Genomic DNA, 27,950 nt, shown 5'->3' on the forward strand with positions numbered 1-27,950 from the left:
CTAATTAATATAAAGCGTGGACAGATGGTAAAGCATTACATTAAGAATTTTAAATATAGTTGCATATTCAAGAATCGAATTGGAGATCTTAGTTAAGCTAGAAAAAATCCTTATCATCATGATTTTTAAAAATAATTTTATCAAAAAGATTACATGCAAAAATCATCATAATTTAAATTTTTTAGTTGCTGAATAATATTAAAAAAATTAAAATATATACTTATGAAAAATACGAAAGAATTAGATAAAATCATGTTTAGTGCAAGCTTAAAATTTTTTCAAGTAATTAAGCCTAAAAAAGAAAAAGAAATACATAGTTTGCCTTTTCTTTAATAGTCATGAGAATAAGACTTAACTTCTCTGCTTGTAGTATAGAATTTCTAGTATTAATGCCTGTCTAGCTATGCAGTCTGGACAAAAGTAACATTCCAAATTGTTAAACCTTCCCCACTTCTCCTCTTTCACAACGCCCATAGCTTCAAAGGGATTGAAGTGCTGTTTCTTCTCCCTTACAACAAGTTGGGCAGAGGGTAGAGTCAACAGAAGGTGCATCCATGGTGATTCATATTTGTCTTTAACTTGGTATAGCATCCTACCCATACTCAGATTAAGATTATGATTAACACCCTACCCATTATGTTCTAATAGTTAATTATAGATTGGCCACTACAAGAAAAACCAGTATTTAGCGACAGACAAATCCATAGGTATTCAGTCGCTAAATTAAAATAGCGACGAATTCCATTCGCTGCTATTTTACTTGTCGTTATTTCTTTTATGACGAAAAAATTGTCCGTCCCTAAGTTTAGCTACGATAAATCTGTAGCTAAATTTAGCGACAAATATTAATCCGTCGCTAAATTAATGAAATTATTTTATTTTTATTTTAAAAATTCATTGCTAAAAATTAATATATTTTCTAGATATTATTAATTAAATTTTTTTGTATAAATTTTGTTTTAATGTCTAATTATTTTATAAATTAATTTTCTATATTTTAAATTTTAATGTCCAATTAATTTATAATAATAACAATAATAATAATACGAAAGAAGAAGAAAAAATGAAAAAGAGATAAATTAGAAGAGAAGAAATAATTAAATAGAAGTAAGAATCAATATAATGGTGAATGAAAAAAATTAAATGAAGAGAGAAATCAATACAAAAGAGAGAAGAATAATAAAGAAAGAAAAGATAATAAAAAAATGATTAAAAAAAGAAAAAGAGAATAAAGCAATTTGAAGGAGAAACATCAAAGAAGAAAGATAGAGGAAAAAATAAAAAGAGAAAAAAGATATAGAAAAAGGTAAGAAATGGAAGAAATGAAAAAAAGAAAAATAGTGAAAGAAAATGTACATAAAGTAAGAATGAAAAAAAAAAAAAAGAAAAAAAAGTGGTAGTGAAAAAAATACGTAGATAGAGAATAAGAAAGAAAAAAAAAGAAAGAAGAAAAAATGACAGTGATAATAAGTAAGGAGAGATGGAAGGAAATAAAGGATATGTAGTAAAGATAAAATGAGGGGATAAAAAGAAAATTAAAATTCATAATGGCTTAAAATTAGCGACGAAAAAATCCATCGCTAAATTTAAAAAAATACGGTAATTAAAAAAATTTAAAAATTCGTCGCTGATCCATCGTTAAAGTTAAGAAAAATAAGCAAGAAAATTAAAAAAAGAGCAGAAAATAGCAAAAGTGCAAGCAATAAAAAAAATTTAAAAACCTGTCAGTAAATTCGTAGCTAAAGTCGCTAAATCCATAGCTAAATCCGTCGCTAAAATTGACTAAAAAGTAAAGTATCCATATTTTAGTTATAGATTTCAAATCCAACGGTAAAACCTGCCGTAAATCTGTTGCAAATCTAGCGCCAAAATATAGCTTCAAACTTAATGTTAATTTAGCTACGGATTTTGGCCGTTGCTAAATGTCGTCATTATTCCGTTGTTAAAGCTTAGATGTCTTTTGTTTGCTTTTTCTATCACTATGTTGTCGTTATTCCGTCGGTATTTAATGACGGATGCTATCCGTCCCTAAACGCAGAATTTCTTGTAGTGGGCCAAATGCATATCTATGCTCTAAACTTTGACCATTTATGAATTTAATACTTTAATTTTTGATATAACTTAATAGACATCTGAAGCTATTTTTTACGATATCTTAATGTTTATTGATATGTACATCTTTATTTGATACATACATATGTATTACACAGAAGTGTGTAAACATTAATTAAAGGTAAATTTCAGATTTATGTTAAGTTAAATTTAAAATTAAAAGTATTAAATATTAAAAAAATAAAATTTAAATACCTATTAAGTTAAATCAAAAGTTATTAAAGTATTGAACCAATAAGTCTTATAAATTCGAAGCAACAAAATATTTCAACACAATATTTTTCCTTACGAAATACAATTAAATATCAAAACTAGGAGAAGAAGAAGAAATTGTAATAAAAATGCTAAAGATCGAATGCTGGGATATGCTGATTAAAGTCTTAGAATAATAATGAAAAGATGGCGTTTTAAGGGCACACCAAAACTGCAGAGATGCTGCATAAATTCATATGATCTTTGCATTGAATGGATATCACCTACTGCAGCAATATGCCCAACTGAAATTTATTTTATTTTATTTCCTAAGTTTACTTAGAATTTCTATCTTCTACCATTGAAATTTTAAAGTTTGAAGACATTAAATATTGTAATGTATGATCTCTAAGTGTTTCTTGCGCTGACCTTTAGCTAGCAGCCTTGGAAACAGTACCCTCCAAATAATACTAATGGGGATTTCTTTCAGTAGCAGCAGTGCAACTGAAGTATAAAGTTCTTTTATTTTTGCTTTTAGGAGATGACTTGCGATTCAGCTCACAATGCTAAGAATTGAAGGGTTATAAAAACTTATAATTTTGATAATAAAAGAAAGACTGATGTATAGATGTTGTTTTATTTCTTGAGAACAAGTTACTGTAATTGGTGTGTTTTTTCGTGGGGTATTTTTATTTATTTTTTGAAAACTGAATTTGTTTTTATTTTTTTATAAAAATAGTGACGAAATAAAGTTGATATGCAACTTAATGTGTATTTCTCGCATAATTATAATTTATCGCTATGTAATTTGGTTAAGAATCATTAAAAATAAATCTTTTTCATGAAACTTATTTTAATTCTTTTGGTATGTTTCTCCTAAAAAGATTATGAATATTCAAAAATTTAGCTCATATCAACATTAAAAATAGAAAATTCACAATTACCTCAAGAGTACTTAACAATTTTCCTTATATATTATATCATCCATTATTGTTTAGAAGAGGAAAAGAAGTTAGAAGATAACATTAACATGTGTCCGCCGACTAAACAAGAAATGGAATTAATTCAAGATTGGCTAGAGAGTTCCCCATCTTCACTAAGACCCATTAATGGTGGCATTGGCGGGCTAAAAATGGGAAAAGAATGAAAGTCTGGAAAATTTCAAGAGATCATGCAAATTCAATGTTTATTTAATGTTTTTGCAAGAAAAATAAGGCTTTTTTATTTTATCTTTGCCTTGTTCTTGGGTTAGCACAAGTGCATACAACAGATGATCAGTGTAATTACTGCAATGGAGAGAACAGATGACTGCATTTACTTCAACTCAACTACCCACCTTAACCTCTCCTCTCTATTAAAACCCTAATTCCCCTTTTTCACAGTCACACACCACAACTTGATCCTCCTCCTCCACATCATCATCATTATTTATCTTCACTACCCCATTTCTCTCTTTTGGTTTCCAATGGCTGCCTTGATGAAGTTTTCATGGCTGGTGGTGTCGTTGGTGATGGTTTTGATCATGGAAGTAGGGTTAGGGCAAAATGTAGATCCATTTGGGCCAGTAGGAGGATTTAGAAGAAGAGAAATGGTGCCTGCTATGTTTATATTTGGAGATTCTCTTATCGATAATGGGAATAATAACAATCTTCCTTCTTTTGCTAAGGCTAATTATTTTCCTTATGGTATTGATTTCAATGGTGGCCCTACTGGTCGTTTCTCTAATGGTTACACCATGGTTGATCAAATAGGTTTATCTCTCTCTCCCTCTCTCTCTCTCTCTCTCAATCTTTGTTTTTGGCCCTCTATTTATTTATATCATTATTATTATTATTATTATTCTATGCATTTTAGTTTGCATGCAAGCTTTGAACAAAGAGTTAGCAACTAGGAAACCTTGATTTAACATCTTGTCTATGTCCTTTTCATGGACCCTGAAAGAAATCTATTTGAAAGGGAATTTTGCCACCTAAACCTGCACTTTTCTTTTCTTAATTTTATTACCAATTCCTTTTTAGGTGGTTCAGTATCTAATGAAATAGAACATCTTTGTCCTACCTTTATTTTTCCCCCTTAAAACATCAACTAGGAGACTCCACTTTGAAATTTTATTTATTTATTGCCAAATAAATTTATTTTCTTAAATTAAAAAGACAGAAAAGAAAATGTTTTTTTCATTTATAATCTAATTTTAAAAATAATAAAAATTATCAACAAATCTAAAGTATAACTACTTGTGTCAACTAAGAGCTTTTTTTTCTATTTTTATGCAGGAAAGTTCACTTTTTACCTCAGTTTTATTTCATCTTTGCATCTGATGTAGCTTTTTGGGTCCTTTTTGTTTTTTTCCCCTATATTTTCTATTTTTTTCCCAATACTTTGATTCCTTTTTAAAGCTTAAATAAAGGCATCCATAGGAGGCTTTTAGATAAAAAAACTAAGCAAAAAACTAAAAAGAAATTCTTATTTGTTAGTGCATGTGATCTGCAATGATGACAGGCAACCTTCAACGCAAAGTTACATTTTTAAGAAGGAAGAACAAACATTATGGATTCATATGATAGGAATTGCGCACTTAATATTTTGATCTGAAATCTTTGTTAATATATGGCAATAGTAGATTTATCTTTATTTGGGTTTAAAAACTGTGCATGCATATATGCAGCTGAAATGCTAGGACTTCCTCTGATTCCTGCATATTCTGAGGCATCCGGAGATGATGTGCTTCATGGAGTGAACTATGCCTCTGCTGCTGCTGGAATCCTTGATATCACTGGCAGAAATTTTGTAAGCACCAAACCATTCTCTTATTAAAACTTTGTAATCGATCAGACTTATATATGTTACCTCAGCTTTGGCTCGATTGACTTAGAAGTCGTTTTCAGGACTAATTAAGTCTCGAATTCGAACCTTTATCAGAGCCTATTTAACTCAAAAAACTATAAATTTGATGGGCCTATCCTTTCCCTAGGTTGCACTTGGAACAGGATTAAAGAAATTTTATGCTCCATTATTGTATTTATGTAATTTAATCCTCCCAATTAAGTAGTAGCATTTCTCTTGATCTACTGCAACAACTTCATGTGCACTTACAGCAGTTGTTGTCTTAAATGCAATTCAACATTGTGTACTGTGGCAGACAGGCGTAATTAATATTTGAATGACCCTTTTACATTCATTCCCATCACAAGAAGAAGAAGCAAATGAAGATGTCTAGCTGGCCACAACCTAAGGCCAAGAAAATGACCAAAGTAACTGTGCATTCATTACTATGCATTTATTATTGGCTAATACATATATATATATATATATATATTTTTTTTTTTTTTGCATTAATCAGGTGGGTCGCATACCATTCAACCAACAGATACGCAACTTCCAGAACACACTTGATCAGATCACAGATAATCTTGGGGCAGTTGATGTAGCTAGGGCTATTGGAAAGAGCATGTTCTTTGTGGGTATGGGTAGCAATGACTACCTTAATAACTATCTCATGCCCAACTACCCTACCAAGAATCAATACAATGGACCGCAATATGCCAATCTTTTGGTGCAACAATACACTCAGCAACTCAACGTAATTTTCCATTCCTACCTTTTCTTCTGTCTGTGTTGGGTCAAAATATTGTTGACCTTTATAGAGCATGCACATTATGCAATCTCTAAATAATTAAAACCAAGTCTTATTTTTTGTTTATGTGATGAAAATATGGACAGACCCTTTACAATCTTGGAGCAAGGAAATTCATACTAGCAGGATTAGGAGTAATGGGGTGCATTCCAAGCATCCTTGCTCAAAGCCCTGCAGGACTTTGCTCTGAAGAGGTTAATCAACTAGTCATGCCTTTCAATGAAAATGTTAAGACAATGATGAACAACTTCAACAACAATCTACCAGGTGCAAAATTCATCTTCCTTGATGTTGCTCGAATGTTTCGAGATATCCTCACCAACGCTCCAGCATATGGTATGTAACTGCTTTGTTATAGTACCTGTCAGTAATTAAGAAATCCATACATCAAGTTTGTTACAGGGGCAATTTGTATTCCAGTTGAACACCGTCTGACCTTAGATTCTTTGGCTTTACCGGGTCGATGGTCAGGCTGGGTTTCAGGAGTTGTGAAAAAACTTGTAATTAACCATTGGCTGCATTATGAAATATATGCAGGATTTAGTGTAATAAATCGAGGATGCTGTGGCATAGGCAGGAATAGAGGACAGGTAACATGCCTACCATTCCAAACACCCTGTCCGAACAGGGAACAATACATCTTCTGGGATGCATTCCACCCAACTGAAGCTGTTAACATCCTGATGGGAAAAAGGGCATTCAATGGAGATACCAGCATTGTGTATCCTATGAACATAGAGCAGCTTGCCAATCTTGATTTAGAGACAAACTAATAATGGAAATTGAAACTTAGCCAATCATGCCAATCTGTACTTTGTTACAGCTGATCTTCAGCTAACTAGAGGAAAAAGACCAGAGAGTAGTACTATATATATATATATATATGATTATATGGAAATCAAAGAGCAGTTGTTTTGGTGTATTGCTACCTTTGCTGCAACTATACTTTGATTTAGTTTTGATGATTGAGTGATGAAAGGTATTGCTATTTTAAAGCCTGATTTTAATCTGTTGTTTGGATGCTTCATCAATTTTATAGTTTTAATTATCAGATTCTGAGTGAGGTAAGGTAAGAACAGGGGAATGCTAACCCCGTTTCGCTGGTAAAAGCTTGTTGACCTGTCAATATTGGCAAATGGAAAGTTCTTGGCTACTTCCTGTGTATTGCAACCAAACCATAAATATGGAAGTCTAAACCTGTCAATGTGGAAAGATGAAAAATACTTAAGAAAATCATGCTTTCTAAATATTAAAAGAATGGAATGGAATGGAATGAAATAATGCTATTTTCTAAATCCTGAACAAAAGTAAATCTGATCAAAAATTTCTATGTAATGTTAATATTAGGAACATGTGACTGACAGTTGCTATTGACTGACGGAATTCAGTTTTTACTGATAAACAGGATTCATAGTTTAGAAATTTTAGGACTTGATTATATATAAAGGGACTTTAAGAACTTAATTGTAAAAAGACTTAATTGCTAAAAAAATCCTGAATTTTACATTTATTATCAGATCTAGCACGTAGTTTTAATTTTTTAATTTCAACACCATACTTTGACAGTGATTTCAATTATAGCATTTAATAAAATTATCTGTCAAATATGCTAGCTTGGCATGACCTCCGACAATAATAAAAAAGAACTGAGTCAACGTAGAGTTGTTGATTCGTTCCATTACTAAAATATTATTATTTAAGTATATAAATTATATTTTTTTCTTTTATTAACTTTAAAGTTTTATTAATTTTTATGTGTTTAAATGATAATATTTTAATAGTGAGGGTGCTGACTCAATTCCTCATTTTTATTGTTATTGCCGGAGTTCATGCCACGTCAACAAATTTTGTTGATAACTTCACCGGATGTTAAAATCGAAATCAATGTTAAAGTTTGATGCTAAAATTGAATATTTGAATAGTACATACTAGATTTGATAACAAGTGTAAAGTATATGATTCTTTTGACATTAATTGTACTTTTAGAATTACTTATACCACTATTGGCAAAATTCATTATTAAGCTCCTGAACCTTTCTATTTTATTTTATTAAGAGCTTAAAATCTTAATTTATTTTATTAAGCTCTTGCAGTTTTGTTTTAGTTTTATTAAAGACTTTTTATATATATTGTATAAGGCATTTATTTGTTTTATTGAGCTATTGTAAATTTATTTTTTCTTTGATTAAGAAATAAAAGTAAAAATAAAAGTATAAAAGCTTAATGAAAAAAATAAAAATTAAAAGACTCAATAAAATAAAAAAAATTTAAAAATTAGTGGAATTTAAATTCAAACTCAATCCGTTACTCCTTATAAAGTGATTATAACAAGAAGGATTAAAAGAAAAGATGAATTGTCCCAAACTCTAAATGTTTTGTCTTAATTACCAAAGGTAGGCTTGTTGAATGTTCCCACCTATACACCAAACTGATAGATAATTGACACATATTTATTATTTTTAAATGATGGAGTATGGATCAATCATCAAATATCAAAGTATAAAACATCCATACATACATATCATCTTTCTATTATTTGTGGTGTATACACCAAGCTTAGGTAAGAACATCTTATTATTAAATTATTTTTCTTAATCCTAGGGATGAAATTGTCATTTATTAATCCTTAAAATAGTAGAGGCAAAAAGAAAATTAATTTTTTTAAAAAACATTCTACAATTAAAAACACTAAACTTTTTTTATTAATTCTTTGAAATAATATATATATATATATATATATATATATATTTTAAGAGATAAAAATATTTTGATATGTGCTATTATATTTTAACATATAAAATTTTTGTATTAATTTATCTAATTATTTTTTATATATGAGATTTAAGCTTATATAAAGATGGTAGAGTCTTATCCGAATCCAGAAATTTGACCCAACTCACCTAAAACTCGATCCGCCTAAATCTAAATTTTAATACAAAATTAAAGACTCAAACTCAAAATAATCAGAAACTGAAATGACTCGGACCCGAAGAATCCGAGACCGAAATGATCTAAAATTGGAGTGATCCAAGTCCAAAACAGTAAAAAGACTGAAAAAAAAAATCCGAACCCAAAATGATCCAAGATACCTTTTAATTAAAATAAAAATAGTATTTTGGTAGCATTTAATTATTATGTAAAACTAGTTTTAATACTTATTTTTTTATTTCTAATTAGAATCTTAAAAATATTTTTTCTAATATTATCTCTAAATTTTTAATCTCTTAAAATTATTGCTTATAAATTGTTAATCATTAAATAAAATAATTAACTTGAAATTTATATATATAATATCAAAAATTAAAAATATTAAGAAGTGATCCGATAAAGTAATTGAAGTTAAGAATCTTGTAACTTAGTTTAATTTTCATTTAAATTTTTTTATAAAAAGATGAAATTATTTTATGTTATATTTATAAGAAAAATAATATTTGAGACTGAAAATAAAATTATACTTTGAGTAAAAAAATTACATTATTAATATTAGGTTAAAAGTTAAGAAACTGAATTGATAATTAAATAATTTTAATATTGATACCATATTAAAATTAAATTATTTTAATTTACATTACTTTCATAAATAAATTAAATAATTAAGTTAATTATTTTTAAAATTAATAAAACGTGTCTTCTCTTTTTTTTTTTTAATTTTTAAAGAAAAATACAAGAAAAATAAAAATAATAGTTCAACAAAGAGGCGATCATGCAGATATAAGGTAGAAGATGGTCCACCATAATATAGAAACTTAAACTTCAAATCTTCAACTAGAAAACTTTAAGGAAATTAAATATAAAGAAATTTATTGGATAAGATTCTAGAGATCAAAAAATAAAATCAAATAAATTAATCCAAAAATTAACCTAAACTCGATAAACTAATATGAAAACTGACTTGAAATTCGAAGTAATTCGAACTAGATTTTATCTAAACCTGACTTGAATCAAATTCGTAATGATCCCTATGCAAAAAAAAAAAACCAGGGCTAAAAAGATCCGAACTCAAACCAATCTAAACTGGACTCAACCCAAACTTGGAACTAACAAAACCCGAAATTATCTGGATCCATGAAGATATGGATCCGAAATAATTTTAAACCCAAAACAATCTTACCCGAACCCGACTCTATCCACCCGTTTGCCATCTCTAAGCTTATGTATAGTTTTATCACTTTTTTATTAATTTATTAACTAATAAATTATATTTATAATTAAAGAATAATTCTAATTCTAAAAATAATATTTTAATTAAATCTATAATATTATATTAACTAATAAATTAGTTTTATAATTAGACAATGATTCTAATTTCAAATAGTAATATTTTTAATTTTTTAATTAATAAGTTAGTTTTCTAATTATACAATAATTTATAATCCTAAAATGATAATAACATTGATTATATTTATAATACTAATTTACATAATACTAAAAACCAATTAATAAATATTTTTAAAATATTCTTATATTAAAACACTAATAAAATCCTTTTCTTGAAACCAATATAATCTTAAAGTATTAAAAAATTAATAAAAAAATTTAAAATATTTAATTTATTATTATTTTTTAGAAATATCATAAATAATTATAAACTAATAATAAAAGTCCAAATCTTCTTTTTTTCATATCTCAATAACTATTAAAAAGTAATAAGTCGAAATCTATTTTTCTTTTCCATCTAATTCATTCGTGTCCTGCATAAATATAAGGTAGCTGTAACGACCCGGAATCAAATCACAGGAAATATTGTTTGTTTTGGCCCTCACTAGTCTCATATTTTTGTCCCCTTGGCGGATTCGAGAACTTTCAAGAAGTCACCCATCCTGGAATTTCCTCGAACCAAACACGTTTAGTTTTAGAGTTCCTAAAACCTCCACAGCCAAACAACCAAATGACATCTCATTTGATTAGTTCCAACTCTTTACATATATTTTATCAATCATTCTTCACCCTATTTTGATATGTAATTCAATTCATTCATGTAACTCCGTACCCTAGGTTGCTACTATTCTAAAAGCCTGCCAGAAGACACTCATTGTCTAGGCATTTTATCGTTGCCCCGACGTCCACTTCCCGCCTTCATCGAACCGTCCTCTAGGTCAGGCTATCACAATAGATATTTTTCTTGTTCATAAAATCTAACTTTCTTCTCATCTAACTTATTCACGCAGTATTTTGTTTAAAATTAACTCCGTGATATAATATTATTCATGATACTAATAAGAATACATCATCTCCATATATAAAATAACGAATCGAACCCCACACATTACATTAGAAATAATAGCTCATACAAAGATCAAAGTAAACAAATTACAAGAAATAAGGACTAATCAAAACCCTCCTCTTGCAGAAACAATCATAATTAGATTAAGGAGTTGAATTTCCCCTTCATAACATTGCCAGTTGTTGTATGTTAATGGGATAGGTGTATGATTGTGTTGTGTAGGTTGATTTAGCGAGCAATACATTTGCTAATTCAGTTGGATGAAAGGCATCCCAAAATAAGTATTTCCTTCGATCTTGGCAAGGCTGCTGAAGAGGAAGACATGTTATCTGGCCATTGTTCCTTCCCACTCCACAGCATCCTTTGTCTATCACTTCAAATCCTGTGCATACACAAAATATCTCATCACTTTCCAATGCATCTTAATGATAAATTTAATTAAGTTTAAATTAATTCATACTATAATTTGTTAAACAAATAGATAGTATCGTAGCATTTAATCAACTTGTTTTCTTTTACTAGAAATTAACTTTAAAATCTACTAATCAGGCCGAGCCTGATTGGTCTCGTCCCATTTGTGTAAAACGTGAAGAGTTGGGTATTTTTGTAACCGAGTAATTCATTGGCAGGAGTTATCACCCTTATAGTGAGTGATTTATAGAGAAAGAGGTACCCTATTATGTAATCTACAGATTTTTCTGACTATGTTTTAGAAAGACACAGCTAGAAAAGATAAAAAGAAAAACAAAATTGTAGAAAGTTGCATAGATAATTACCATAAGAGGAGCCATTGAGATATAGATCATTGGTACTTGTATAGGAATCAAGGTAAACAAACTTAGCTCCAGGAAGTTGGCCATTATTGAAACTTTGAACCAACTTGAAGAGTCCTGAATTGAAAAGTGAGATGGCCTTGTTTATATTTTCATTACATCTACTACTGTTGCCATTGTACCTTGCCAGCTGATAGGGTATGCACCCAATTGGCCCTACTGCTGTTACTATCACCTTGCGAGCCCCCAAAGCGTACAGTTGCTGAAAAATATTCATTAAAAACACTAAATCAGGTCTTCCAGGTAAACATGAATTAAGGACATGAAAATAGTTGATGGGTAAGTGGAAGTAATATTACCATTAGCTGACGATTGTAATCCTTAAGAAGTGCAGCAGCAAAAGCTTTGGTAGTGAAATCAGAGCTAGTGGTGTAGAAATTGGGCATGAAATAGTTGTTTAGGTAGTCATTACTTCCCATTCCAGAGTAGAAAATGCATTTGCTGAGATAGGTATTGAGTGAATTGGGATCCCTTCTGAAGAATCTCCTCATGTCTTGCACTGTATTAGCAAAGTTGGATACTTGTTGGTTCATGGATGTGTGATCTCCCTGCCAAAATAAAAACATGTATAAATATCTATAGGATGTGACCCTACATAATTAAATTTATTAGAATCACATTAGTAATTTACGAGTCCAGTGATATTTAAATTCGGACACTCACTTTTAAAATAGTTTCATCTCAACACTAAATTAAGCACAAAATTAATATTGTTATAATTGTGACAAAAAAAGAACATTTTTTTTCTAAATATATTTATCAATTTCGAATCACCTTACTTAATTATATAAAATCATACATAGGGCATTTCCAATTATATGATAGTGTTAAGATGAACTAGTACCAGATTGTTTCCAGTTTCATCCCTAATGCCAGCTGCTCCAGATGCATAATTCACTCCCCTCAGAATTGCAGGGCCTCTTGTTCTTGCAGATGGTGGAATGAAATTCCGAAATCCCAGAAGTTCAGCTGCAAAAAACAATTGTAATTTGTTAGTTGATATCTTCTTTCTCTGTATGTTATTATCATGAAGGCAAAAGAAGTAAAGTTCAATAATATGTTTGGTTGAAATTCATTAAAGAGTTCGTTTCATTTGAGAAAAAAAAATAAAAATAAAAAAGTAAAATGTAAATGATAAAATTGAAAGAATTCATTTAGAAATTCTACTTATTTTATTAGAATTTAGTTTAGCTATAATCAATTCCACACAAATTTGATTATGTAGAATTTTAAACTAACTTTCACTTCATTTAAAGCATATAAACTTTAGATCTGCAAATAAATTTCGTAATTTTATAAATTTCAACTTAACATAATGTATTTGCTTTATTCAACAAATATTCAATAATAATGATTTTAATTGTATTATTACCTAATGCATCGACATAGGTTCGACCATTAGTAAACCTGCCGGTGGTGCCTTGAGGAAAGTCTATACCGTAAGGCCTGTAATTTGCCCTAGCAAGTGTAACAATCCTGTTATTGTTACCATTGTCCACCAATGAGTCACCAAAGATGAAGAAACAGGGCACCTGTGACTCTTGTGGCTGTGTGTTAGCCCTATGGGTTACCCACATTATAACTAAAAAAACTAATAAAATCAACTCACTCTTGCTCCTCATTTTGTTTTAGCAAGAACCTTCACCCCTCCTTTTCGAAGTGTTTTTTTTTTTTTTTTGGTTATGGACTGAAGGTACCCTTGGGTCGTGATGCATTTTTATAGTCCTCTTCTTCACCATTAATTGGGTTGGTTTTGCTATTATTGGGTTCATGTGCTATACAGGTTTTAAGCCATTGGACATTATGATAAAGAGTTCACAAAAAAAGAAAGTGGGGAAATACTTTTATTTGTGGGTCATGTGTTCCTTTGGCACTGCAGTTAAGATGAGAGGAACAATCTTGTGACGTATATTCGTATGTATAATAGGCCAACGTCCTTCCAACTCTCAACTGCTGTGCCTCTACATGTATATCCATAGAATTAATGGCTGCTCCCAACGCAAATTGTAAAGATGCCTAAAACAAACTCACCTTCTCCTTCAACTAAAATTAAGCAGAAAAAGAATTTGGACAAATATATATTTGGATATTTTGAACTTTACTCATTTAGTCATTTTGACATCTTAACTTTCGATTTAACTTGATATATACTTCAATTTTCTTTTTGTTATATTTAAATACTTTTTGACATGACTCATTATTCAATGTTTCGATATGTATTATGAGTAGATACTTTAATGAAACAATGCATAGCTAAACACTTGTACTTGTACCAAATAATCAACTAGCACCTCATACTTCACTATTTATATATTATATATACCTCTACTTGCTAAATTAACTATATACAAACACCGGAGTGCTGACTTGGCACATATATAATTCACAGTAGACTCAAAAAGTTAAAAAAAAAATAGAGGCACGTCATCGTTATTGTAATAAAAATTCATCTAATCCTCATTTTTTCTACAATGTATCTTTTGATCTCTCTAAATATATTTTTTATTCCATGACCCCTATAATTGTTTTCTAATATTTTTATATTTTTATAAAATAACATTTTTCCTTTTAATTTTTTTTTAAAGTATATTTATTTAGGTGTAGGATTTTGAATAATAAGTTTATTTGTAGAAAACTAAATAGGATAACAAAATATTTCTTACTTGTTTGTTTACTTGTTTAATAATAAACACATTTTATTCAAATTTATACGTAAACAAATATAATATTGGAAAGTTCAAAGTGTTAAGAAAATAATTTAGAAAATATAAAATATTAAAAAACATTATAAGGATTAAAATTTTTTTTTATGTAAATTATAAAATAGTAAAAGATATTAAAAGGACCAAAAAAGATTTTGAAAAACTATTAGGATAAAATTAGATTCTTATTATAATAAAGCTGACTACGTCAGCTTTTTATTTATGATCTTTTGAGTATGCGTGAGTTACACGTATGTCAAGTCAGCACTCAAGTGTTTACATGTTACAAATTTAGCAAGTATAAATGTCTAATAGGTAAATTATAAAGTATGATGCGCTAGTTGATTATTTCATAGAAGTACATATGTTTGGTGATGCATTTTGCCTACTTTAATATTATCATAAAATAAAGTTCAGATGTCTGTTAGGTTAAATCGAAATTAAAAATATGTAAGAGATTATAAAATAGAGTTTTAATGTTTATTAGGTTCAATCAAAAGATAACATGTTAAAGTGACTAAATAATCAAAGTTCAAGTGTCTAAATATGCATTATGGATTTATTGATGGTTAAAGTAACTAAGGGTGTGTTTGGAATTGTTGTTTGGTGTTTCTAATTTCTTATAAATTATTTTTTCAAACCTGATTTTTGGAAAAATATAAATTTACCTACTTGTAAAAATAATTTTCAAAATTTAAGAAATAATATAAAATAAAAATTTAAGTTGGAAAAGCACTTTTCCAACCTTAATGCCAAATAGAGCTTAAATGCATTATGGATTAGTTGATGGTTTATATAACTCTACATTAAATTTGAGGATTTTCTTTGGTTCAACTAATTCTAATAAAGCTAAGATGTTATATCAGATTTTACGGAAAATTGAAGTGTTCGTTAAGATAAATTAATCGTCAAAATATTAAAATGGCTAAAAGACTAAAATTTAGATATCTAAATATTCATTTTACTTATATTTTATTAATAACTTTTTCATTTAAGTTTAATTTTATCCATCACTTTATTTTTTTTATTTATAAAAAGAAACTAAGAAATGATTAATGCTTTTTAGTTTTTTTTTTAAATAATTTCTTATTTAATTTCATGTAGAAATGTAATGAGAGAGAAAAAATAGAAAAGAGATAAATTGTGGATATTGAAAAGTGAAAAGCCAATAAGAATGAAAAACATTAAGGAAAAAAATAGAAAAAATATAAAACAAACATTTAGTGGTTTATTGAAAATAGATTCTATTTTTTAAATATTGTTTAAATAATTTTTTTAAAAAAAAAAGCAATTTTAACAAACACATTTTATTTTTTTATTTGAAAAAATAAATAAAAAACATAAAAAAAACAAACACCTTAAATGCTACGTTTTCAATTTTAGCCATTAAAATTCATTAGATGAACTAAAATTAATAAATGAATAAAAATAAAAAAATAGAAAATAATGTATCAAATTAATAATTAAATTTTAAATAATATTTTATAGCATATATATATGATGATTACATAGCCCAATAACATGCTTACAATTATGATTCCAAATTGCAAAGTGAAAAGAGCATATGTATTAAAAAATGGTTGCAAACTAGTATTATAAATAGGATTAATTTGTTTGTACTCTAACAAAGAGGAGGGGCAATCAGGGATTGGCTGGTGGAGAAGCTTGCTGAGAGATAGTGCAGGTAAACTTGTTCTTTTGTTATTGCAGAACCTTGGGCCGTCTTGCAAGTGAAATTCAGCAGCTGGTACTGGAAGTGGACTCTCTGGTTGTTTCATGTCCTGTGGCTGTTGCTTAAGCAAGGAGCATCTCAACGACTCCATGGTGCTCTCCTTGAGGAAATGCTGGTGTTTGAACTGAAGGTGAAGCACGTGAGGGTAATAAATAGTAAACAAGCTTGCAGATTTAAGCTTTACTCTTGATTTGGGATGACCCGCCTCTGCAAATTAGAGGATGAACAATTAGGTAAACATGAAAGGACCTTAATTCTCTAGGTATTGGCCGGTCAAGATTGATTTCTGTGTAAAAAGGACAAAAAAGGATAAAAACAAAGTCATGACTCGAACATTGGTACATTCCCTTCTATTAAGTGTCATTTGCCTTTGGACAAAATGACACAATCCATCTTAACTTTAATACATACTAGTAGTGATCCGTGCGATGCACGGTGCTATTATTATTTCGATTATAACATTAAATTGATAAATATAATTTAAATTTTTTTAATATTTGATAATAATCTATCATATTTTAAAAAGTAATAACAAACTAACTATATTTAAATTTTTTAAAAAGATTTTAATTTTATTAATACAATAATATAAAATTATTTTAAAAATATTTATGAATTAATTTTAATATTCTATAAATTAATACTATCAATATAATTGATATTATTATTTTTTAAAATTAAATTTATTATATAATTAAAAATAAATTTATTATTGAATATAATATTAAAAATATGATTTAATAGGTTATTTTCTAAAATTAAAATTGTTATCTAATTACAAAACTAATATATTAGTTAATATAATATTAAAATATAATTAATATGTTATTTCTTAAAATAGAATTAGTAGTATTATCTTATTAGAAAACTATTTATCAGTTGATATAATATTAAAATATAATTAATTATATTATTTTTTAGGATTAGAGTCAGTGTTTAAGTAGGAAGATAACTTATGAATCAATGAATTAATAAATAAATTATAAAATTGCACATAAATTTGAATCCCATGCATAAAGAATAAATACACATGTCAAAACAAAAATTTATATGTTAAAAATTAAATATACATATTAAAAAATTTAGATATAAAAAATTAACATATATATATATATAGATTCAACAGGTGGTTATATATCAAGTTACTTTGATTTGATACAACATGTAGACAATAAGTCATATATATCAGGTCATAAATTTAATTTTTTGAAAAAAAATAATTAAATTCTTTCCATATTATACATGCTAACTGTATAATTATTGTATTTATAATACTCAAGTAATTTTATAATTATAATTTCTCAAATTAAATAATTGATATTTACTAAAAAGAGTATTTCTTTAATATGTATTGTTTATATTATAATAAGTTATTTAATTTATTATACTAATTTATATTTAAAAAATTAATTTCAAATTTAATAATAATATATTAATATTCTATATCACAAAATGATAAAATTAACATATACCATTTACATATTCTCCTGAATAAAGCCAATAAACTACTGTAATACTATTGTTTTTGAAAAAATAAAAAAGTACCTATATTTTTTATAAGATTTATAGTTTTTTTTAATTTCCATTTTTATTGTGTTAAAATTTTTAAAAAAATTAATATAGTAAAAATAATATTTTTTTATTGATTTTAATATATTAATTTTCATTTTTTTTTATTGTTAGAGCCCAATATGGCTTGTAAGCTTAGTCCAACTTTTGTTTTATTTTACCTGATCTATAGCATATGTGCATTGTTATAAAGCTTTTGTGCATTAACTTTTTGATTTAGTTACCAAATAATTCCTGAACTTTCAATTTCTCATTTTTAACTAATCGTTTCAAAAGTTGTATTTAAATACCCAAGCTTCTAATTTATCCAATTTCACTACTCTGGCGGTATTTCAAATTAACCAGTGAGAGTTGCTTATGGGGCAGTCGAACCTAAAAAAGAGAATTGCTTTTATGAGTCAGCAAATAACTAAGTTGACTCATTAAAACGGTGTATTTTGAACTGAAAACATAAACAAATTACATGATTTCTATTGAACCCTAACTTCAACAAATACATAGAAAAGTTGAAACTGAAAAGTGGGAGCTTATTTGCACTCGAGTGAAAATGTTGTTATGGTTCCCTAAGGTAACATTAGTCGTTCGATTGAAGCTTAGGGTTTTGTTGGTATAGTGGTAATTGTTGGATCAAAAGCTAGGGTTTATGTAGGTATTGTGGTAGTTGTTGGATTCAAATCTGACATTCCATTGCTGACAACCACAGGTACGATCCATGTTACTTGCATTTTTAAATTTATTTTCTATTAATGAAACCAAGTAACTGGATTTTTGAAATTCTGGATTAAAAATATTTTAATAAAATTATTTGTAAAATAATAGTTAGTTGCATGCCTTAATATAGTTTATGTGATAATGCAACATGGATCAGTTCGATATTGAAATTCACCATGGAAGGGTTTTTACTCAGAATGACATGGATATTGAATATGTTAGGAGAGAGATTGAAAATATGAAGGGTTTAGACATAGATAGGATGGGCTATTTTGATATTAAGTTTTATTTGCAAGATTTAGACTATGCTAAGATATTAAAGATTGCTTATATGGACACAAATGGTGTTGGGTATTGTTTCTTTCATGATGATAGGGGTGTTATGAATATGCTAAGTTGTATTAGGAATGGTTATTTGTCAGTGTACTGTGAAGCTGAGTTAGTAGTTCAGTATATTGGTAATAATACAGTTGATGTGGAAAGAGATAAAATTAAGAATAAAGGGGATGGTGAAGTTATGAAAGCAAGTTTTATTAAGAATAATGATGGAGTTCACTTAGAGGATATTATTAAGGCTTCTAGAATAAGGGGTGATTTGCATGTGAATATAGAGAATGATATGCAAGAAGGGCATGGCAATGAAAGTAAAGAAGACCTAAACTATCATCGTGTTAAAGTATTTGATATTGATGATGGCAATGGATGATGGTGTTTTCAGCTCTGATGATGAAGAGCACATTTAAGTTAGAAGGAATTTGAGATGGGCAAGGATACACGAAGTTAAATCTGATAATGATGGCAACCAAACAACCAGTATATGGAAAAGGATCCTAGCTACCAGAAAAAAGAAGGTTAGAGCTAGTAAAAGAAGAATTAATAAGGGAGTTGCAGTAATTACAAAACCTCCACAACCTAAGTTAGCAACTCCAATTTAGGAGATAAAGCAAGAAGAAAGTGGGTATAAAAGTGAATATGCTAGCTCTGATGATTCAATGATTTCTATAGTGTCTAGTAAAGAAGGAGATCTAAGTCCATATAGGTTTAGAAAAGTGAAAGTAAATGTGTATATGCCCCTAACTGTGACTATAAGAATTCAATACCGGGAATAGAGTTAAGATTCAAAGATGCCAATAAGTGCAAATATACCAATCGAACTTAGATCATTTTCAATGGACATAACATTACATAAAATAGAAGTGATAGAGAGAAACTGGATGGAAGGTGTATTGATGGTTTTAATTAGAGGATGTATGGAAGTAAGCTATAAGATGAAGACACCTTTGTGATTAAAACCTATATTGATGAGCATAACTATCCTAGAGCACCAACCAATAGACAAGCAACAAGTGAATGGCTGATTAAGGAGTCCCTAGGTATATTTAAGAGGAACTCAAACTATTCTGCTAAGCTGATGAAGGAGGATGTACAATTAACTTATGATGTCTCGGTATCCCTCATGACCTATTATAGAGCCAAGTGGAAGTCTCTAAACAAACTCAGAGAATCATTTGAATAACATTATGCAAAGTTGAAGTCCTATTAAGCTGAGCTGAAAAAATGGACAAAGATAAAGATTTGGGTTGAAGACCGAATTAGATGTTGCTAGTAAACCATGTTTCTAGAGGTTCTACATTATGTTTAGTTCCTTTAGGAAGGGGATACTTAGCTGGGTGTAGAATTCTCTTAGGTTTTGAAGGGCAAATGCACATGAATGACCAACCATCAGCTAGCAGAAATAATAGATAATTGTTTTCTACACAAGTTAATGAAGTGAACCTGGGAAGTCAAAGATTAGTGGCTACAAAATAGTGTAATCTAGGAGGACCAAATATCCAATGATCAATGGCCTACATAAGATTTACCCATGACTAACTTCATTTTGAAAAACATTTAATGACTTCATTTTACTATATTAGCCTAGGTCATATGGATGGAAAGCAAATACTGTGATTTTGTGCAATTCTATATGCTTTTTTTTGGTAGGCCTAGCTTAAAGCATTGTAATTAGACAATCCTTATCAAAGCGATATTCCAAGTATTGGCTTTTTGTATAAATCATTAATAATTGAACAATTCTGGTAAAGAATTTAGCAACAGATTTACATGAGAAACACCAACTTTTTATTACTCATAAGAATGCATTAATACATTGTTCACATTTCTTTATTTCCTTCCAACTAGCAAATATATGAATACAAATAATAATGTCAAAATCAAGAATCTTCCCATACAAAGGATCCTTTTTAGTTCCTTCTTTTTCCACCATTAATTTATTTTTATCCACCTCCAAAGCCGCTTTCACCTCATTCATACTATACAATTCACTTGACAATCCATGAATTTCAGCTTATCTATATCTTCTGTTGAAGAACACCATTGATAGCATCTTCAGTTTTCAGTTTTTCCTTTAACAATAGTTTCTAGTTTATTATCTTGAGCAAGACTTCCCTCACTTTCCCATAATAAGGTTCTTTGATCCATTCAAAGTGTTTGCAATCTCCAAGCTAGATAAAAAGGACAAGAAAATCATACAAAGAATTATATATTGCAAATTCACATGTCAAGATTTGCATAAGTAATTAGTAAACCTTTTGCCTCAATCGACAACAATGAAACCTTTGACCTGGGTTTTTAAGCGTAAATGATGTCATCATCAAACAGTGTTCATGTCTGCAAAACTCCCTAGGCATCGAAGATACAGTGTCCTTACTCGACTCATCTTTACCTCGCGTTCGATGGAATTCCCACAACCTAAAACTGTTCCTAGCAGCGACAAAAGGATTTCAATTTTGGAGTTGTTGTCTGCCTCAATTTATCTTTTTCCTTCTCATAATTAGTAAAACACATCATTTTTTATGAGTCAGCTTAGTTATTTGTTGACTCATCGAAGCAATTCTTCTTTTTAGCTTAGTTATTTGTTGACTCATCGAAGTAATTCTTTGTCTTAAGATCCGACTGCCACATAAGCAATTCTCACTAGTGGATTTGAAAAAACACTGTCGGAATAGTGAAACTGAAAAAAACAAATGAAAAGCTTGGGTGTTTAAATGCAACTTTTGAAACAATTAGTTAAAAGTGAAAAAAAAGTTGAAAGTTCACTAATTATTTAGTATTTAGTCCTAATTTTATCTTATAAGATATAGTTTTATCTTTAAGTGGGTATATAAATTTTTTGCAGAAATTCTCTCATGTGGACCATCCATTTATAATCACACCCGATTAATTTTTTATGAAAAATATTATATTGTTTTAGAAAAGAATATTTAAGTCAATTTATTATTAAAAATAGTCATATAAATATTTTAATATGTAAAATCTGCTAGTGATACTATGATGAATATTTTAATAGATTTAAACATTTAATTGAATAAAAATTATTTTAGATAATAAATTAGAAAAATAAAAAAGTTAAAACACTAAGTTTATAAATTTTTCCTATTTTCAAAGAACATTGATTTATCTATTTTTCTTTAAATTTAGTTTTCTCAAAAATTTATTTTTTTAAAAATGCTTTTGTGGAACAATCCCAAACACACAACAAAAAATTACACTAATGGTGTTTGCACTTTTTAATTTTAGTTATTTTAGTGGTTGAACCTTTTTTTTTTTTTTATCAAAACGGTTACTAGTCTCTAAAAAAATATCTAAATCAGTTATGTCCGATTTGTCTTCACCAAACTGTTGAGTTGGCTTGAGTGGGCCTTATTTTCACTTACATGTCTTGCTAAGTTAACTTTCTATGTTTTCAAATAAATGAAATTGATAAAATTACCCCCTTGGTTTTCTTACTAACAATTGGGTGTTTAGAAATTTGGAGATTTTTGAAAGAAGCAAAAAACCCAAAAGAAGAGGAAGACAAAACAAAAAAAAGAAGAAATAAAAAAAAAAAAAAGAAATTTGATCTAGAGTATAGAGGCAAATCAAGAAAAAAAGAAACTCTAAACACTTAATTATTAAATAAAAAAGCCAATGAGTAATTTTGTCAATCTCATTTATTGGAACTCGTAGGAAATTAATGTGGCGAGAAATGTAAGCGAAAACAAAACCTATTAAAACCAACTATATAGTCCGGTGAAGCAAATCAAACAAAAAATTGATTTAAATATTCTTTTAAAATCTAATAATTGTTTTGAACAAAAAAATATTCGTTAGTAATTTTTATGAAAAGTTGAAACACCACTAGTGTAATTTTTCCAACACACAACAGAGTTAAATTCGTTAGTAAAGAATGAGTATAATAACACAATATTTTGTGAAATCGGGTCAGATTTGGATTAAAAAAAACATAAATTAAAATCTAATTTTAGGAGTATATTTTATTATAAGTAGGGTGAGAAAAAAATTTAAGACTATATATCACATATAAATCTTTATATAAGTTATTATACCTCTTAATAATTAAAAAAAATTATCAACATTAAATACATTACTGCGAAATAAGTAAATAATTTATCTATATATAAGTATTTAATATTTTAATATTAAATGTTTGATAAATATATAATTTATAATTAACAAAATTTATTGTATAAATAAAAGAATTATAACCGGAAGAGATAAAAGAAATAAAAAATAAATAAGAAATTTTCTTTATTATATTACTGAAAGTTATTATATGAACTTGATCTATTCCGTCGTTAAAACATTCATCCAATAAAATAATTACATTATATTTATTTTTTTATATCAGACTCTAAATAACTTTCTATTTAATATGTATTTGTCAAGATGAAGAAAAAAAGCAAGAACTCTTGTACTTCTAATGATCCATCTTCTTAAATAATTTAGTTCGGCTCCACAAACCAGAAATGAAACTCCAGGGGAGAGCTTTCCTGAAGACTTTGAGTGAGCTCTTGATAGCACCAGTAAAAGCCAAATATAAAGGAAATTGCATCAGTGCAAACGCAGTGACCGGAAGGAAAGCAACAGTGTAAATGAGACTTCTAGACCACTGTTCCTTCAAATGAATTTCCAGCATAATTGTTACAGCAAATGCAAGCATGGTAGCTGCCGGAGAAGAAGAGAAACGTAAACCCAAGTGTTAGTTTTCGAGGGAGAGAGATGCGGAAATCCTGAAGCTGAAATGGAGAGGTGAGGATCGAGAGGAACATCACAACTGAAGTTAAAGAACTGGCGAGGGAAATTATATCCAAAATTGTGAAAACAGAGAAGAATGGGTAGCGGAGAAGAACAGGAAGACCAGTCTTGTCATCATTGCCTCCTGGAACAGTGTAGATGGCAGTGAAAGCAACAGTGGCAATTAGAACAGCAATGACAGAACATGATTCAGACGTCCGCTTTAGCCATTCTTGTGCATCCTTGTGCAGCTTCGAATGTGTCTCCTCAAATAATTCAAGGGCAGTCTGACCATATCCGTTGTGGTGCATTATATAGTGAGAAGGTATTATCTTCTTCACCCGCTGCAGAGGTATTTACTGTAATTAGACATGTCAACTAACATGTAACCTAAACATAAGAGAAGATGATCTTCAGACGTACCTCGTACCACCGTAGCTCCTCCTGTAATTGCAGAACAGGACTAGGTTTGTATCCTCCAAAATAATTATGCATGTCAGCAGCATGGTGCAACAAGGTGTAGCCGTTAATATCCATTTTGCGGACTAAAATAGCCATTGGAATCTTCATCTTCTTTACGCGACGAAAGATCTCCTTTTTGCGATGTTTGACAGCCACATGTAATATGTTTTGGCCCTGATCGCTGACATGCTCAACAGCCTGCGGATACTCTTGAAGTATCTCCTCGACGATCTCAATTATACCATTGCTGGAGGCAATCAGCAATGGAGTAAGAGGTGGTACAATTGTCTTTCCTGCTGATGTATTCTGCACTGTGCCTCTCTCTGTTGCTCTTGCTCTTTCAGCTACTTCTCCAAAAGAAATTGTACCAATATCAGGGTTTGCAGAACTCGCCTCCCATGAAGTATCTTTACTCACTAGCAACTTTGTGAATTTCATAACTGATTCATGCCTTCTCTTTTCTTTCCAGACTCTATCCAAAACTGGCCATCCTGTTTATAAGGTTATCAAATTTCAGATACAAATACGTATGCCATATTGAAATATGAATAGTAAATGAATTGTGTAGTTAAAATCAGGGAAGACCTTGAGCCAGGCATCTCCAAATGATAAAACACGTCCTTGCGAATGCTGCAGTTCATGTGACTTTGTTAGATGTAGCACAATTGATATAGAATACTAATTGTTAAATCAGAAATGGCATTATCTTAAGAAGAAGAAATGGCATTATTTGGTAGACTTGGACATATTACAATTATACCATGTACCATATTTTACGATGTGTTGCATTTAGTGGTTAATGCTAACTACCAATTATTCTAAAAAGGGAATAATTACCCCTTTAATGTCTGAACTTGTCAAAAAATGACAATCGAGTAGTTAAATTACTAAAATTAATAAATGAGTACGGCAACCTGTAGCAAAATAATAAAATAGTATTTTTACCAGGTAATTTTTAGAATCAGATCCTTTTTAGAATAGAGTTGGACTACTTTAATTGGGAAAAATGGACACTAGTTTTAATTTGATTTATTTATTATAAAAATTAGACAATTTTAAAAAAAAATACTCCTTTTAAACACTAAATATAAAAAGTTTACACTTCCTATAACCTAAATAGAAGAAATCCTTCTACTAAAAGAAAAATCATTCTCTCCAAATATAATTTTAAAAGAAAAGTAAGAGTTAAGTAAGAGTTTTTCTTTCGGAATCTGAAGGTTTTGAGAGCTTAGATTTCTTTATTTTCTTTCTTTATTTTCATAAATATTTATTTTACACTTGATTTGAAAGGTTATATTTTTATTGTTGAATATAATATTTAACCATTTTATGGTGCTGATAATTTAAATCGGAAAAATTAACGTATATGTATATATTTTAAAATTTAGTTTTGTTGTAAAATTTTAATTTTTTTTTTTAATTTATTTCTGATTCCGCACAATAGATCGCTTCCGCTCTCTAACATTTTATTAAAAAAATAAAGTCATAGATAGCCCAATGTGGGCAAATAAAGCAACCAAAAAGAAGGGAAAAAGAAGTAAAAAAGAACACAAGAACCAGAATAAGTCTTAAAACAATGATAAGGAAGGCCAGAAGGATAATATGGTCTACTTATGTAGATGTTTAGCTTTTTGAGTAAGCGTAGCATTTTCCATAAAAGCTGGAAAAGAGTAATATGTTTATGCTGATGAACATAAAGATTGAACACATTGAGTACCTTTACGAATCCTTGAATAGCTTGACAAATAATTCCCATAAACTCCACTCTCCAAGTCACCCTTTCTATTGCAAGATACCACATGCTTGTCATGGCAACGGTCGCCATCCGGAAGACCTGAATCAATCAGGCTTCAATTTTAATTATACTAATTGTTTATTCGTACATTACACTATTGTTATTATTGTTCTGATTATAAAATTAAATTGACAGATATAATTTAATAAAATTTTTAATATTTAATTTTAATTTATAAAATTTTAAAAAATGATAGCAAACTAATTATTTTTAATTTTTTTAAAATTCTTCAGTAATATAAAAATTATTTATTAATTAATTTTAATATTATATAAATTAATTTATCAATTATATTGATATTACTATTTTTAAGATTAAAAATTTTAAAAAAATTAAAGTTGAAATGTTTTTCACCCTTAATGTCAAACTATCGTGAATTGTTACAAAAGTCGGATTTTCTTTGTTCTTTTTTATTTTAGTATTTGATATTTATAGAGAAATTTTTTATTTAAATTTGATATATAAACTATAATAAATAGAAGAGTGACACATATATATAAATTATGATATTAAATAATTAACACATATTATATTATTTAGAACTAATAAAATACAAATTGATATTTGGTTGAAAAATACATTAGTAGATTTTCCACTTACAGTTGTAGAAAAGTCCCATTAACTTTCCCATGGGCTGGCCGCTTTTATAAGCTGAGCGCATGTTTGCTAGCAGATGAAGGCAAGTCCTCCCGTTTTCATCCTTCAACTCTCCAAGTGCTTCGTCTGTTCTCTGCAGGTACAAAGCTGTTTCTGTTGTACCAGGAAAACAATTCATCGTGACATAAATTTCTAAAGTACAAAAAATGGAGAAGCATTTTAAATGGATTTGCAATGTGTATAGTAAATTCATATCCGTTAATTTAACCGAGTAAGAAAAGACTACCAAAATGTTCGGCATGAACAGAAATATGAAGAATTGAGGTTGCATCATTTCTCAGGCCATGGATGCTCATAAAAGGACCCTTCTGCCTGTGAGTTCGGACAACTACTTCTGTGTCCTTCATAACTTCGCCAGCCAGGAACTTGACCATTTCAGTCATGCCAAATGCTGCAGCTCTGTAAATCGGGGTTTCGCCTAACTTGTTCTTAATCTCTAGCAATGACCTTTCACAGGCCAACAATTGCTTTGCTGCTCTAAGATTTCCTGAGGCAGCTGCCTCATGGAGAGCAGTATTCCCATACTCATTGTCAATCAGAAAGGGACTCCGAGTCAGGTTTCGTGCTACTTGCTTTGTAATTTCGATCATACTCTCGATCAGCCTGGTGCTTCCGCTGTAAATTGCAATATGGAGGGCGGTATCCTTGTTAACTGTCAATGGAGACACCACTGCATCTGGGTTTTCTTCAAAGTACATTTTCAACCTTTCCCAGTCTCCTCGTATGAATGCTTGATAAGGCACCGCCATACCTGCAATGCTCACATCTCGAACGGCTGCATCAATTCCTTGCACCACCTTACCTGCAACACTCACCTTCTCTGTAGGTGATTGGACTGCCTGCATGATAGCTGTTGCCCCATTATCAATTAACATGTTCCAAGATTATATACAGTTAGAAAGAGAAGAAAAAATTAAAATGAAAAAAAATAAAAGAAAATAAAAGCAATCTATCTTCTTTGCTTAATTAAGGTTAAAAAAAGCTGCCTTGATTGTCACAAGAAGAATTAAGCATCACAACTAAATTCATCTAGAAAGTGTTAAAGATTCTTTCCCCTGAACATGAAGTATCCGAAGGAATTGTTTTGCTAAATAATCAACTTGACAACCGAAATAGCAAAGTGCTGTGAATTATGGTATAAAAGACATTAGCATAATAATTGGTGGAATTGCTTTTATAAGTATTGATCCATGGTACTACTTACTAGGAAAAACAGATACAAGACATGTAAAAGGAGTAAACTTTCATTCT

General features: G+C 29.1%; 3 protein-coding genes across 3 annotated transcripts; 1 reads left to right on the forward strand and 2 right to left on the reverse strand.

Moving 5' to 3' along the window:
• The first annotated feature begins 3,671 nt into the window (after positions 1 to 3,671).
• On the forward strand, positions 3,672 to 6,963 carry LOC8263240 (GDSL esterase/lipase At1g71691). Its single transcript, XM_015723700.2, has 5 exons — positions 3,672 to 4,055; positions 4,970 to 5,091; positions 5,645 to 5,884; positions 6,025 to 6,274; positions 6,476 to 6,963. The coding sequence occupies exons 1-5, from the start codon at positions 3,770 to 3,772 to the stop codon at positions 6,709 to 6,711; spliced, it is 1,134 nt and encodes a 377-aa protein (XP_015579186.1). The 5' UTR covers positions 3,672 to 3,769; the 3' UTR covers positions 6,712 to 6,963.
• Positions 6,964 to 11,176: 4,213 nt separating this feature from the next.
• Positions 11,177 to 13,975, reverse strand: LOC8263239 (GDSL esterase/lipase At1g33811). Its single transcript, XM_002526365.3, has 5 exons — positions 13,368 to 13,975; positions 12,840 to 12,964; positions 12,295 to 12,543; positions 11,939 to 12,197; positions 11,177 to 11,544 (listed from the first exon to the last, which is right to left on the reverse strand). Exons 1-5 carry the CDS (start codon positions 13,615 to 13,617, stop codon positions 11,327 to 11,329), a joined length of 1,101 nt encoding a protein of 366 aa, XP_002526411.2. The 5' UTR covers positions 13,618 to 13,975; the 3' UTR covers positions 11,177 to 11,326.
• Positions 13,976 to 23,555: 9,580 nt separating this feature from the next.
• On the reverse strand, positions 23,556 to 27,947 carry LOC8263236 (protein ACCELERATED CELL DEATH 6-like). Its single transcript, XM_048371128.1, has 6 exons — positions 26,926 to 27,947; positions 26,643 to 26,792; positions 25,965 to 26,081; positions 24,833 to 24,877; positions 24,209 to 24,738; positions 23,556 to 24,129 (listed from the first exon to the last, which is right to left on the reverse strand). Exons 1-6 carry the CDS (start codon positions 27,572 to 27,574, stop codon positions 23,653 to 23,655), a joined length of 1,968 nt encoding a protein of 655 aa, XP_048227085.1. The 5' UTR covers positions 27,575 to 27,947; the 3' UTR covers positions 23,556 to 23,652.
• Between the last annotated feature and the right edge of the window lie 3 nt (positions 27,948 to 27,950).

Source organism: Ricinus communis, chromosome 2 (genome assembly GCF_019578655.1).
Source record: "Ricinus communis isolate WT05 ecotype wild-type chromosome 2, ASM1957865v1, whole genome shotgun sequence".
Lineage (NCBI taxonomy): Eukaryota > Viridiplantae > Streptophyta > Magnoliopsida > Malpighiales > Euphorbiaceae > Ricinus > Ricinus communis.

Coding starts and splice junctions, on each gene's coding strand:
- LOC8263239 (XM_002526365.3), bottom strand. CDS start 13,617: ATGAGGAGCAAGAGTGAGTTGATTTTATTAGTTTTTTTAGTTATAATG. Junction 12,544..12,839: donor ATGAAACTGGAAACAATCTG/GTACTAGTTCAT, acceptor TTATTTTGGCAG/GGAGATCACACATCCATGAA. Junction 12,198..12,294: donor ATTACAATCGTCAGCTAATG/GTAATATTACTT, acceptor AATATTTTTCAG/CAACTGTACGCTTTGGGGGC.
- LOC8263240 (XM_015723700.2), top strand. CDS start 3,770: ATGGCTGCCTTGATGAAGTTTTCATGGCTGGTGGTGTCGTTGGTGATG. Junction 5,092..5,644: donor ATATCACTGGCAGAAATTTT/GTAAGCACCAAA, acceptor TGCATTAATCAG/GTGGGTCGCATACCATTCAA. Junction 6,275..6,475: donor CACCAACGCTCCAGCATATG/GTATGTAACTGC, acceptor AAATATATGCAG/GATTTAGTGTAATAAATCGA.
- LOC8263236 (XM_048371128.1), bottom strand. CDS start 27,574: ATGTTAATTGATAATGGGGCAACAGCTATCATGCAGGCAGTCCAATCA. Junction 24,878..25,964: donor CTATTCAAGGATTCGTAAAG/GTACTCAATGTG, acceptor CATGAACTGCAG/CATTCGCAAGGACGTGTTTT. Junction 24,130..24,208: donor AGGAGCTACGGTGGTACGAG/GTACGTCTGAAG, acceptor ATACCTCTGCAG/CGGGTGAAGAAGATAATACC.